The 13,606-nt window shown below is 40.8% G+C and overlaps 1 protein-coding gene across 1 annotated transcript in view; it reads left to right on the top strand.

Moving 5' to 3' along the window:
- Window positions 1-1,039: 1,039 nt before the first annotated feature.
- POLR3B (RNA polymerase III subunit B) overlaps window positions 1,040-13,606 on the top strand; it is an 83,318-nt gene continuing 70,751 nt past the window's right edge. The window contains exons 1-9 of the mRNA XM_064702525.1: window positions 1,040-1,157; window positions 2,615-2,647; window positions 3,170-3,226; window positions 3,310-3,374; window positions 3,757-3,832; window positions 6,914-7,014; window positions 8,775-8,866; window positions 9,505-9,622; window positions 10,646-10,754. Of these exons, the coding sequence (XP_064558595.1) occupies window positions 1,092-1,157; window positions 2,615-2,647; window positions 3,170-3,226; window positions 3,310-3,374; window positions 3,757-3,832; window positions 6,914-7,014; window positions 8,775-8,866; window positions 9,505-9,622; window positions 10,646-10,754 (717 nt within the window). The 5' untranslated portion in view covers window positions 1,040-1,091. The remainder of the gene's footprint in view (window positions 1,158-2,614; window positions 2,648-3,169; window positions 3,227-3,309; window positions 3,375-3,756; window positions 3,833-6,913; window positions 7,015-8,774; window positions 8,867-9,504; window positions 9,623-10,645; window positions 10,755-13,606) is intronic.

Here is a 13,606-nt window from a genome sequence, read left to right as displayed (position 1 = left end):
TCAATGGTGAAAAGTCATTTACACAAACGTTATTAAATGCAACAGATTTAAAGTTAAATGGCAAAGATAAATTACTCCACTAATATTCTGTTGTGACTGTTTTTCTGTTACTTCTCAGAAGCAGCTCCAGTGTAGAGTAGTGACTTTAAATCAGCTGTACAAATAATATTCAAAACAGTTGCCTGCTTAAATCTGACTGCTTGGATGAAGGATGTATTGGGTTTGTATGGCAGAGTAGGAAGGGGAGTGGACAGCAGAGGTGGCTTCTGTGAGAAGCTATTCCAAGCTTCCCCCTGTGCCTGACAGAGGCCTTGCACGGATTAAACATGGATTGCCGCGTATTAAACAAATTCTCCATTGACTATGGGCTTTAGGCAGGAAACCAAATGGAAGGAGTCTGAAGTGTTACTCCTCTTTAGGGAAGCAGCCTTAGTGTCGAGGATGGGTGGAGCCCCTCGAGAATGTTACTCATGTGGAACCTGTGCCAGAGCAGACGTCTGTATGTGCTGTTTTGACACTCTTTTAGAACTAACTTACCAATTATTATATTTACATATATATATCTCAAAACCTCACTGCCACAGGAAGCTACAGAGATCACTAGTGCTTCTCGTTTAATCTTGAACTGGGGCAGATGAGTAGCTCCCTATCTGCCAACGATTTTGGTGTCTCTGTACCACTGACCTTTGTAAAGGAGAACAAATAAATTTGTAGGTGATTCAGCTACAGCATTCAATAATAACAACAACAATAATAATAACACTAAAAGCTGGTTCCCCGCGTTGCTTTAAATACTAAAAACTGCAGGAAAGCCTTTTGAAGCCCAATTGCTCCGTGTCCCCTGCTGCCTCCCGACCCCCGCCTGCGCCGGCGGGGGGCGGTGACCGGCTCTCGGGGCTTCAGGGGGGACCCCGGGCGCTGCCAGCTCCCCAGTACCCCGGCGGGGCGGGCCGCAGGGCAGAGGCAAGGGCGGCTGTCGGGGCCTGGCTGCGCTCGGCGGCGCCCGGGCTGCGCGGGGCCGGAACCTTCCGGCGCCGCGCTGGAGCGCGGGGGGAAGCGCTGTGCTGCAGCGCCGCAGTGCGCGGGTGGCCATGGAGGCGCTGGGGCTCGGCGCGCTCACCCCGGAGCAGGCGGCGGCCCCGGTCAACACGGTGGAGGTCAGCGGGGCAAGGGGCAAGCGGCCTCGGGCTCTCCCGGAGCGTGGCCGGGCTGAGCTAAGCTGGGGTGGGGTGGAAGGAGTCTTCTGTAGGCGCACACGTGGAGTACCTCCTGCCCGTGCTGCGCCGCTCGGTGTGTGTTTGTGAGTGTGTGTGGGGGGGTGTCTGGTCCGAGCTGCCCCTGGGCAGCCCCTCATGAAGCCGGGCTTGGCCTCCTGAGGTGCCGTCCCGTCCTCAGCGTCTGCCCCGCCTGTATCCCCCGGGCAGAGTCGCAGAGCGATCCGGGCTGGAAGGGACCTCACAGCTCGTGTCCTTCCATCCCCTGCCATGGCACCGCCGCCTCCCGCTGCACCAGGCTGCCTCGTGCCCCTTCCAGCCTGCCCTTGCAGTATTCACTTCAGATTAAAATCATTAGTCTCATCCATAGGTCATCAGTTTAATTGCATGACTATTTAGCAGATTAAAACCCTTTTTTAAAGACATAACACTTACATAATGAAAACCTGAAATCGAGCACGCTTCAGCTTTGCAGACTGCAAACGCTGCTGTACAGGAACCACGAAGGACCAATATTAAAAGCCGCACCATACTGCGTGTTTCTTTTTACTTCATTAGCTTTGCCATTATTAGATGTTAAATTGAGGGATCACAAGCAAGATTAGTAGATTAACAAACAGCAGCAGTGGAGGCTGAAAGCCAAGAGCACCATCAGTATTTCTGTGGAGAGAAGAAGGCTAACAACTTTCTATGGGTTTTTTATAATTTAATTTTGTAGTATTTTTAAATGGTAGTAGATAGAGAAGCGTATGAGGGCTGGAAGCACTCCTCCTAAATAAAAGGATTTTGTCTCCAACCAAAGATATTTGCAAGTTTTTGCACTGCCGTGGTGGGAGAAAGTGGGGCTGACATAAGGAGATGTTCCCTGTGCTTATCGGGGAAAGTGTAGGAATCTTGATAAACTTAGCACTTGTCAGTACTTTTGCTAAATCTTTGTAGGATTTAGAGTCCTGGTAAGTGTTACAGAGAACAAGTGCTGCTCCCAGGTTCTTGCATGTATTTTTTAAAGACAAAGTTGTAGGAAATCTTCCCTTTCTAGGAATATAATTTACAGTGTTAACAAAGCCAAAAAAATGTTAGTTGATCTTAAATGAGGACATGGTGTTAAAGAATTTTCTCAGAAAAATATATTTTCACATAAGCTGCTCTTAGGAAAGAGGCAGTGCCATTGCATCCTGAGAAAATGCTGCATGTGTGGTTTACTGAGATGATCCAGGTAGTTTTTATCCATATTTGTGGGCTTTAGACAGTTGGGGTTTTTTTTCTAAATGGTCTGATTTAAAATAATGTTACTGTTCAAAAAACAACAATAATAAGAAAACATGCAGACAAAAAGGCTCTGCATGTTAGACATTTGGCTACTCCTTGGAAAGATGTTTCAAACTGTTTTATGTTTTCAGGAAAAATGGAGACTTCTTCCAGCATTTCTAAAGGTTAGTGCTACACACTCATTTCATGGTGTGAATATTTAATCTCCTTTCTAACTTTACATTACCTTCTTCTGGCTTTTACTGTTTCCCAGGATACTTGTCCTCACTTTCCTGTGGATTTTGCCTTTTGTTTTAGTTCCTTGCAGTTATCAATAGTCTTGTTCCATAGATTGTTTTCTTGTTTAATTTACAGATTATTTTGTGGAGACATCCTCCTAGAGGTTTGCATATTGGTGTGGTTATTTTCAATTCATGCTGTATATATGTAATGTTTCCAGATTATTTTCCTGTTTTACTGGCTCTCAGAGACCCTATCCATGCTCTTTATATGACAGCTCCAGTGTAAGCTTTGGAATGTAGTGTAGAACCAGAGTGAGCAACCAGCCCCTTCCCAGAAGTTTGTCAGCTGAAAGAATTTAGCAGAGTTATCTAATATCTGAAACCAGTTGTAAATGCTTGTATCTTAATTTCTGGCTTCTGTGATTAACGTTACTGATTTTATTTGCTGCGTGCATAATTTTTCAGGTGAAAGGACTGGTGAAGCAGCACATAGACTCATTCAACTATTTCATCAATGTCGAGGTAGGCTTTCCTGCAATGGGGGCAGAGTGGCTCGTAGTACTCAGAAAAGGCCATGGTTCCATTTTGTTCTTTTTCTCCTCCAGATAAAGAAAATCATGAAGGCCAATGAAAAAGTGACAAGTGATGCTGACCCAATGTGGTACCTGAAGTAAGTATGAAATGATTTCCATATCAGTAGCAGCATGAGTCTATCTCATGGGTTTGTTATCAGCTATAAAGTGTTCATAAGCACTTGTGTTGGTATAAATCAAGAGGATCTTTTCCATGACTTATCTCTTACTTTATGCAGTGAAAGATGGGAAGATTTAAAGGTTTATTGCACATGCAGGCTAAATTTTTGTTATTTGACCACAGCTCAAATGCAATGAGTTACTTTGGGAACAACCATTACTTTGGGAAGAACCATTGCTCATTATTAATCAATTTGTGTTCATCAAGTAATTTCATTTTTCAGTGTATGTAAAATTTTGCTTCCTTTAGGTTGCCTGAAAAATGTTTGCCTCATTGCTTATTTTGAAACTGTATTACAGATACCTCAATATCTATGTGGGTACTCCAGATGTGGAAGAAAGCTTCAATGTGACACGACCTGTATCACCTCATGAGGTATTAATGTTTGCATCTATCTTGTTAAGTTTTTTTATCTTGGGTATGTCTGGGATAATAGCTGCATGTAATTTTGAGTATGTGCATGTTACATTTGGTAGTGCATTGCATTCCACCATCACTATAAAAAGAAGCTCCAGAGACTTAAACATCATTGAATAAAGCTTTTTATTTTTATTTTAAATTGTTGAGGTTTTTTTGCTGTATTCAGTGTTTTGTGTTAGCTGAATTTGAGTGGCTTTCCCTGGAAGTAGTGAAAAGTGGTTCTCTTGCTTCAACTTGTGGCTCTCCTCATGACAGAGCTGTAGTCCTCATGCCATAATGTGGGGTTGTTTGATATTCTTATTTACATCTTTTTAATATTAGCCTTGCTACTGTCTGCACCATAGGTCACTTCAGTCTCTGTTTCCCTTCCAGTCTTTGGGAACTTGCATCTGATTTATTTTTAAAGTCTGATTCAGAAAGCAAACATAGAACTTTTAAGCAGAAACAGATGGAAATTGTTGAAATTACAAGAAGCTGCAGAAGAACATTACCTTCTGGGGAGTGTATTTAATTTCGTTGCTGTAGGCATGTAGGTTAACAAATGGATTGTGTACTTCTGGAATAAAGATGTGTGTTGGAGGACATGCTGCTGTGACTGAAATCAGAAACACTCTTGGTTTTGACCAGCAGGATATAAGATAGCTTCTGAAAAAGCCATAAGCTAACATAAGCTTTGAACTTTTTAGGATTGTTTTCTTGTATCTAGAGCCATCCAGTTCCCTTCAAAGTGCTCAGGAACACATTGTTTCTCTCCTGTTACTGTGCTTTGAGATTTATACCACTGCCACAGAGGTAGTGACCCCTTCTTTTTGGGCTCTAAAGGGGGAACTGAGCTTGGAACTTGCACTTATTTACCTGCATGCAGCCTATTGTCAACCTCATAACTGAGTTCATGTATCAGATGCTTTTTTCCTTGCTGTATCCACTTAATACTTGAAATGTCTTTTTTGTCATCCAATCTAAACTATAATGAAATACATTCTGTGCTTAGGAGAAATTCTGTAAGAATCAGCTGTGCCACTTGGGCATAGCCCCTTTCTGTTTCCAGTGACCTTACTCAGATCTCATTTGGTTTGATGGAAAGCTTTGGAATAAAGCCAATAACTCAGCCAGATGTAATACATGATAGTTGATATATTTCACAAATGTGTAGCTAATGTTCAGTCAGTAGATGTGAACATGTGAAAAATGCAATAGGAAACCTTTCTTCCATATGAATGAAATTGCATGCAAAAAACTGTTTGTGGCAAACAACTCATATTCAAGAATTTAGGTTTTAATAATGCTTGCTTACTGTATAGCTAAAGTGACTGTACATATAGATGAAGGCAAAATAAATGCTTATAGAGCATACTGACATTGAGTTTAGAACGAGATACTCTTGTATCTCATGTGTTCTGATTGATGCTTAATGCTAGTGCATAATTTCTCTTTATTTTTAGTGTGCTGTACACAAATGGAGGCCACAGTTGCTTTCTTAAATAGGGTGCTGCTCAAGTCAGGCCTGGGTGCCTAAAAAAAAAATATTAGACAGTCAGGAGTCTGCTGTTGTATTTCTCTGTTGAAAGCTCATAAAATTCCTTCCCCAAACCACCTAAAATCATTAGATTTTCATGAGGGTCTGAATGTATATCAAGTCACACTTGTCTTTTACTTTCAGGTGTCTGTAGTAAGACATTACTTTAAGGAAGATGATACAAAAATACACATGCTGGAATATTACACTGTGATTTGTATTTTATATGTGTCCTGTGTTAAAAGAGCACACACAGAGAATCCCAAGGCCTTTTTCCCCCAAGCAGTATTAAAGAGGCTAACTTTCTTTTTCCCCCAGTCCTTATGGGAGTTTCATGAACTATTCATACAGACGAATTTAAAGTAATTAGAATATGGAAATATTCTCAGTTACTTTTTAATTGGATGTAATTGCTGGGAGCAGAATGGCACCTAGTTTCCTGCAAGGCATGGCTTGAAAGCTGCTGGGATATATTAGTATTTTATTACTGGAGAAGAGGTTTACTGTGTAGTGCAGAGAGGAGAAGCATCCAGTTTGTGATGATTCTTGAGGCGTATTTTTCCATCGAGCTGCATCTTCAATAAGCAACATGATCTTAATTGCCTTTTATTAGTACATAATCAATACACTGAAAGGCTGCAGAAGTATAAATGTGCAAGTCTGACTACTGCTAAACCTGTAATCTTGGAGCTGAAAGGTAAAGCGTACTCAATGAAGTCACGAATGTCCTGCTGTGAGTTGCTCTGTTGTGTTCAGCAGATGCAGTAAGGCGTGTCTTGCATGAAGAGACACAATACCTTAAGGTCTGGCAACATCTTAGAGTGAGGCTGGGGAGAGCAGACCAGAAAGGTTGAATTAGAAATGATTGAGCCTTGAGGTATCTAATGCCATAGATATGTTTCTTCTGCTTCTCTTGGTCTCCAGGGAATTTGCAGATTCCCGCAGATTCTGGGAATCTTTGCAGGAAGTGATTCTGTAGTGAGCCTTCTGTAAGTCATCATTAGAAAGGGTACCATATGGTGAGGTTTGCTCATTCTGGTAGTAAGGTAATGGTGTCTCTCTCAATCTTGTGCCTTTCCATTTTGTCAGACTTTAATGTGGCAGCACAAGTCTTCAGCTGTTGGGAGTCTGCATGCAGAAATGTCCCTGAGCTGAGCACTGCTCAGACGCACTGTGGTCTTTGTGCCAGCTCTGCTGATTAGACCTGTTTGTTTAATTAGACCTGTTGGTTTAATTAGAGAGTTTAGAAGTTAAGCTGTGCAGTGCTGTTTTCTGAAGGCACAGAGCTGCTTTTGAAAATCAGAGCAATTGTATTTGGATTTTCTTGGATTTTGTTTTAAACAAAAACAAAACGGAGAGTTTGTCAAATATTCTTCAGGTATGATGAAGATCTTGCTGAAGCTTTGTTTTGCTTGATTTCTTTGTGAGGACTTACAGGACAGAGCAAATACAGGCTGTTTTAAGAGATTCTTGAGCTTGAAGTCAGCACCTGAGCTGTTGCGTGGCTTTTGTCCTTTCAGTGCCGCCTGAGGGACATGACCTATTCCGCACCGATTACCGTGGATATTGAATACACCCGAGGCAGCCAGAGGATCATCCGCAACGCGTTACCCATTGGCAGGTGAGACGCCATGTACTGAGCTGCTGCTCTCAGTTTTCATTTGGTGCCATGCTGGGAAGTGTTTTTACTGCAAAACAGATGTAGGCCACCCTTGCTTCCTTGTTAAAAGAAACAGTGAGCAGGCAAATCTCCATAAACTGCTGTACAGGATTTTTTCGGTCTAAGATATTGTTTTGCAAAAGCTTCTGATAATGTCTCCTTCCAGAGAAGGATGGACACAAGCATGAATGTTGTCTCTAATTCTGTTGATATAAAACCACAGAGGAAAATGCATGCCTGGAGCTGCAGGCTGCATTATTGTAAAATGAAATGAAACATGTTTGCTTTGTAGCCAAATTACTCAGTCTTTCATACATAGTATGTAGACTAGCATCTGTGGAAGGTGGATGATAAAACCAGTAAAGCAAGCGTTACTTCTGCTGCACAAGTTAAGCTTTCAATTTAAAATTGCTTAAGTTACGTTACTAGACTGGCTTTAAGGGCATACATGCAAAAAAAGTTTTTTGCTGTTAAAAACTGGTAATATCTAGTCATTATTTCCATGGGAGATAATTTTACTCATCTGTCCCTAGGATTATGCTTGTTTCCTTTGGCCAGTGCTCTTGTTTGACATGCAGTTTGGATGGGGACAGATGTTTCACTGGCATTTTCAGTAATGGCATTTAAGTATTCCACTTTACTTTATGCCAACTGCTACCCATTTCTGATATAAACAGCCAATGCATTAAGCTTAAATTGTGTGTGATAGATTTTGCTTGTCATATGAAGCTTCTTCTCTCTAGGAAGCACTTTCTCAGTGAAATATAGTGACAAGATTGCCTTTTTTTCCTCTGCAGAAGTACAGAATTTGAGTTCATCAGTTTACTTTTAAGTTATAAGAATATGAAAACAGCAAAGATTTAAAATAATTTATGAGATTTGAATACAAGAAGCATAGTTGAATCTTACTTTTTATTGAAGTAAATTTGAATTAAAAATTTCAGAGGTTGAAAATATTTGTGTGGTAGAACTAACAAATAATTTTTGTCAGTACTTCATCCTGTCAGATCCTGAAGACCTCCATGTATGCAGACTGCCCAACTTCCCTGTGCAACTTTTGCACTGTTTGGCTGCCCTCATGGTGAAGAGGTTTTGTCTTATATGCAGCCTGTGAATCTTTAGTTTCTCTTTTATTTACTTCCCTAAGCATTGAATTTCTTAAAATTTCTTGGAATCTCTCTTCACCACATGTTGCTTCACAAAATGCTTGCTTGCAGGCTTCACTGCCAGGACACCAGGGAAATCAGAGTTACTACTGGGGAAACTTCATGCTTATGAATTAGAGGCACTATCTCTCTGCAGCCAGAAGGTGTCATTCCTGTGTGGGAAATCAGATGTGAACTAACTTTCTTATAAAAACTGGTAACAGTGGATCTGCAGTGGTGTGTTCTTCTCTGTAGACTGTTTTGGGAACCAGGAGTCTTTGCACTAATTGTCATTGGCCTTGGTGACCCTGCTTGTCACAATGCCCGAGTAGCTGCAGAACAATTAAGTAGGAAGTCTGTGTTTTCTGCTTGCAGATACCCAATTTTAGGTCTCCTTTCAATTACATGTTCAATGAAATAAGGTGGGCTTAAATGAAAGCCTGTTGGTTACAGCATGTATGAGTTCTGATCACCTTAAATGTGTATCTCCAGTTTGTTCTGGTTTTTGTTCTGAATTTGGCTATTCATATTTTTCTGTCTGAGACTGAAGTAAAATTGTAACTGATTTTCTTGCAGAATGCCTATAATGCTGCGTAGCTCCAATTGTGTACTTACTGGGAAAACTCCAGCAGAATTTGCCAAACTAAATGAGTGTCCGTTAGATCCAGGTACATTTTCATTCATGTTCTTTTTTTCCCCCATCTATGCTTTGAGTTTTAAATCTTTTTCAGCAAAGAAATACCCCTTTGGTATGTTTCCTGCCATCCTGAAGTCTTTGTGGAAACTTCTCAAGTGTCTGCTTGCAACTAAAAGAAATTGTTGGGGTTTTGGTAGAGAACATGAATAGTTGATATTTGCGGACAAAGTTTTCAACCCAAAAAAGCAACACAACAAAATTTTGAGTATTTTATTTTGAATTTTGTGTATATTGTTCTGCAGTGATGTGCTGTGGGAGGAAAAAGATGGAATTCATTCATTGAAAATGAAACAGTTTAGGAAAGAGAGGAGTATGATGTCCTCCAGAGTGGAAATTCGCCTTTGTCATTGCCTTTTTTTAAAGCAAGAATAAAGTGTTGCATAGTATTTGATATCTAGAGAGGAGTTGGAGGGTTTGGTTAAAAACCAAGCAACTTCTTTGGTTTTTATCTGTCAAGTTTGTTCATTACTCATTCTTTTAAGGGAGAATTTACTCTCCCATTGTGTACTTGTGGTTTACTTTCAAATAATTTATGTTTAAAGGCATATTGGAGGAGGCAAGTAAGGTGCAAGGGTACTGACATGCAAAATATATTTTTCTGTTAACCAGGTGGCTATTTCATTGTTAAAGGTGTAGAGAAAGTCATTCTTATTCAAGAGCAGTTATCCAAAAACAGAATCATTGTTGAAGCTGATAGAAAAGGCACAGTTGGCGCTTCTGTTACCAGGTAGGTAAATTCCCACCATTACATAAAGGAGATTAACCCAAAGATTTGGAACTTCATTGTTGTAGTTGAAATAGCTGTGGAGGTTTCTTCCTATTATAGTTGAACCAGAAAAAAGTTGTAGATATTCAGTGCTCCTGTCTTGCTGCTGTCATTTTGTATGCTACAACTTCAGCCCCTAAACAGTATAGTATTCCTACAAAAATCAATGAGAGTTGTTCATGTGTTTCAGGATTCATCTCAGATTAGGAAAAGCAAGTTCTAATTTTTACTGTAACAAAGTGCACTTTATAATTGATGCTGTTTGGTCTCAGTTTGCAGCAAGTAACATGAAGTTAGTGCAGTGGAAACTGGATGTAACCTTTTGTCTGCCTCTCTACATAAAATTGGCATAAAAACTTCTAAAGGCGAGGGCGGCTGAGAAGGAAACAAATGTTTTTGTACAACACAAATTACTGAAAATGGCAAAGCAGTCTAAATTTGGCCTTTCCTCCTTGATCAAGTTTTGTTTCTATTTTATTCGGCCTTTGATTCATTGTTTTTTCTTTCTTAAGCTGCATTCTGGTCTGTTCTATTGTGCTTGTCACTAATCAGTTGTGAGAGCTGTTTTTTCTACTCCAGAGGTGTCCCACCTCTCCCAGCTACTCTGCTGTCTCTCAGTAATCTGGATGAGGTTAATGGGGCACCAAGTGCTGTTACATCATGACCATTGTTGCTGCAGTACTTGTTCAGTTGGACCTTGCTGGTTACATTAAAACTGATTAGCAAAGCATGTAAAGCTCATTTTGAAAAGTACAGACTTCTACTTGCTTAAGTCAAACATTCCAAATTGTCCCCAGCACAGGTGATAATACCCTTGTAGTTACAGGCTGATTCCTGACTGATTTGATGTAATTTTTAAAAGAGGAGAAAGTGGGATTAATTCAGCTGAAAGATTGTTCAAGCTTGCTAAGTTTTATACAAAAGATTTTAGGAGTCAGTGCAAACACTCTGTTAGACATAGTGTTATTTTTATTTTAACTTCAGTTCCACTCATGAGAAGAAGAGCAGAACAAATATGGTTGTGAAACAAGGAAGATTTTACCTGAGGCACAACACTCTGTCAGAAGATATTCCCATTGCTATCATATTTAAGGTAACACAGTTGTTTGTTTGGAAAAAAAAAAAAAGGGGGGAAGGATGCTGTACTGTAGCTCAAGAATGAAGATTGACAGCAGCTCTCAGGTTAATATGTACAGAAGGACTTGGCAGAGCTTAGAAACTGCATGTTTTTTTCCCCTGGGAAGTAATCTTTATTGTACAGCAAAAAGGAGAATAAGTGCTGTATTTTTTGCAAGGAGAGCATTGCTGAGCCAAGACAAATACCTGCCACCCCCTTACTCTGCCTTGTGAGGTGCCTCTGTTGCTACAGGTAAGAAGCATTCTGGTTTGTTATGAGCTGTGTTGCAAGTTGTGCTAAGGGTCGTTGTTTCTGGTTTTTGTCTGTAGAATCAAATGCGTGGACTAGGGCCAGGAGAGGTGGTGGGCGGACACGGTGTGTCCAGCTGCAGGAGAAGGCAGTAGGGCATGGGCAGGCCTTGGGCTGAGAGCTGTCCTGCCAACAGCTGGAGCTCCTTCCTGTCCTGTCCTACTTTGCTGCTGCCTGTGGGCTTACAGCCTGGTACGTTGTGTGCAGGAGGAAACTGGGCTGCGTCCTTGAAAGCACAAAAAAGTCTGTGGCTGGAGGGATCTAGGCAAAACTCTCTTTTTGTATTCTCTGCAGTGGGTTACAGCCCAGCAGGTTCGGAGAGGTGGTCACAGGAAATGATGTGCCAGGAGGGGGCAGCATGAGGTTGCAGCATCCGAGCTGGTCATGCCTGCAGTGCAGTTATTATTTACGGGTTTTTCTGAATTACCACAGCGCTTGGTGTGCCTTGGTAGTAGCAGATAGTTTAATCGTTGGGTTTAGACTTGAGAAGTAAATGGCTGTTGCCTCTGATTAACCAAATCTCTTCAAATAAGAGAGGAGATCATCTGTTTTTAGTGACTGGGATTAAAGGAGTTTGAGAAGGTATTTATGGGCAGAAGTGGCCATAAAAGTACCAGAATTAAGTTCACAATTTTTGTGTTGCAGGAAAGTGTTAATGTGACTCTTAATCCAGCTACTCCAATACCAAACTGCTGATTCCACCTTACCTTATAGACTTCTATTACATTTTGTCACCCTGTGCTGGTACAGATAAATACCAGCTCACATAGAGTAACTACTCTGTTGTCTGAGGAGATGGTTGTTGCCTTGTTTATCTAAACAGAATTGTACTGACTATTTTATTACCTTCTGACAATGCTTGCTGTAATTATCCCCCTCTTCATAAGTATCTTTTATATTTTAGATAATACTCCCTTATTTTTCATTTATTAATGGTTTACAGTTGTTATAAGCTCTTGGCTGTACTGCTTTTCAGTTTTTTATATTGATTTAATACAGTATCCAATTAGCTACACCCACTTTAACTATTCTGAATGTTCCATTCCAGCAGTTCTCATGAGTGGTCATCTTTTTTACCCTTCCTTTAATGACATGAAATTCAGGGATCTTCTGTCTACCTCTGGTGAGTCTCCAGCTGGAAATGAAGGTGGTCACCAGTCTCCAGTTCTCCTTTCTTGGGCATTGCTGTAAAGTGCTATTGCTTCATTCTATTTAACTATTGTAAGCAAGATTACAAACGCAATAGCCCTCAGCCTAGAGAATCCCAAACCTAGAGATGCTTGTCTAACTTCTGCTCTCTCACATGGCAGTATTATACACTGGATATTTGTTGGAAAAGCAAGGAGAATAATTCCCTTATGCCAACACCCAAACCTTGGGCATGAAGCATGTGTCTTCCTTGTTACTGGTAGCTGTTCTGCTTGTGATGTAGAGATCCAACTGCAAGGGACAAAATTAAGCTATATAGACAATCTAAGATCTGAAGTTATGACTGCCTTTGGATCCTTAACTTGTACTGAAACAGCTACATGTATAATTTCTAATTAAAAACTGAAATGAGAAAGCAGTGGCAAAAATCTATTGCTCTGCATTTCCTCCCAAACCAGCTAAATTCCACAGACCTCTGTGTTTTGACTAAGAAAACAAATAGTAATTGGTTGCCATTCAGTGCATTGGCCAGCTAGAGGGGACAGTTTGTCAGGCACTATCTGAGAGACAGTGAGCAATTTTTGATTGTCTTTCTAGTCCCTATAGCTTTAATTGACATTCTGTATGTGACTTAAGAAGTAGATCAGGTGCAGAAAATCAGAAGAGAAAGCAAGCGTTCCAGATCTATAATTCAATGTGTATTTAAAGCTACTGCAAGGTGGAGGTGTACTAGTATATCCTCTAGACATCTTTGTCAAAAGCAAGGACTTAGAAAACATTACAAACACTATCAACTGACAGAACTGAGGCCTAAAATTCTTAGAGCTTAAAATTCTTAGAGCTCCCTAGACTAGAATCTAAGGTCATCCTTGTGTTTCATGTATAAAGTCATGGACAGAGCTGCATGCCAGGGGAAGACCTGAACACAGTGTTCTCAACCTTGCTTTTAGTGAAGAATGAGGGGCTTTTAGTGAGGAATGAGGCACTTGGGCTGTGGGGAGCCATGGAAATAGAGTAGATCTAAAAATCCGTTGATCTGGACAGATAGGGACTGGATTGTGTGGGGTCACTCTAAAGGAGACATCTGCATTCAATTCATCCTCCTCCATAACTGCAAGCCAGAATGACCTTGTCCTGTTGCTTTTTTTTTTTTTCCCTGCCATCCAGACCTGTAGGGATCTTGGGGATGGGTGTGTTCAGACGTTTTACAGCCAGTTGTGCCAAGCACATGTAAGTTGTGGTGTTGTGAAGTGTAGCGCATTGACCACAACTAACTGAAATTTCATAGGCTACAAAAGGCATTTGCCTGGCACTATTCTAGGGCAGACTTGGGGTATCTGCTCTTTAGATGTGTTGGAGTTAGAGCTTTG

The sequence above is a fragment of the Zonotrichia leucophrys genome, chromosome 1A (assembly GCF_028769735.1).
Source record: "Zonotrichia leucophrys gambelii isolate GWCS_2022_RI chromosome 1A, RI_Zleu_2.0, whole genome shotgun sequence".
Taxonomy (NCBI): Eukaryota; Metazoa; Chordata; class Aves; order Passeriformes; family Passerellidae; genus Zonotrichia; species Zonotrichia leucophrys.
Note: the sequence above shows the minus strand (reverse complement) of the source record. Positions and strands in the feature narration are given on the sequence as shown.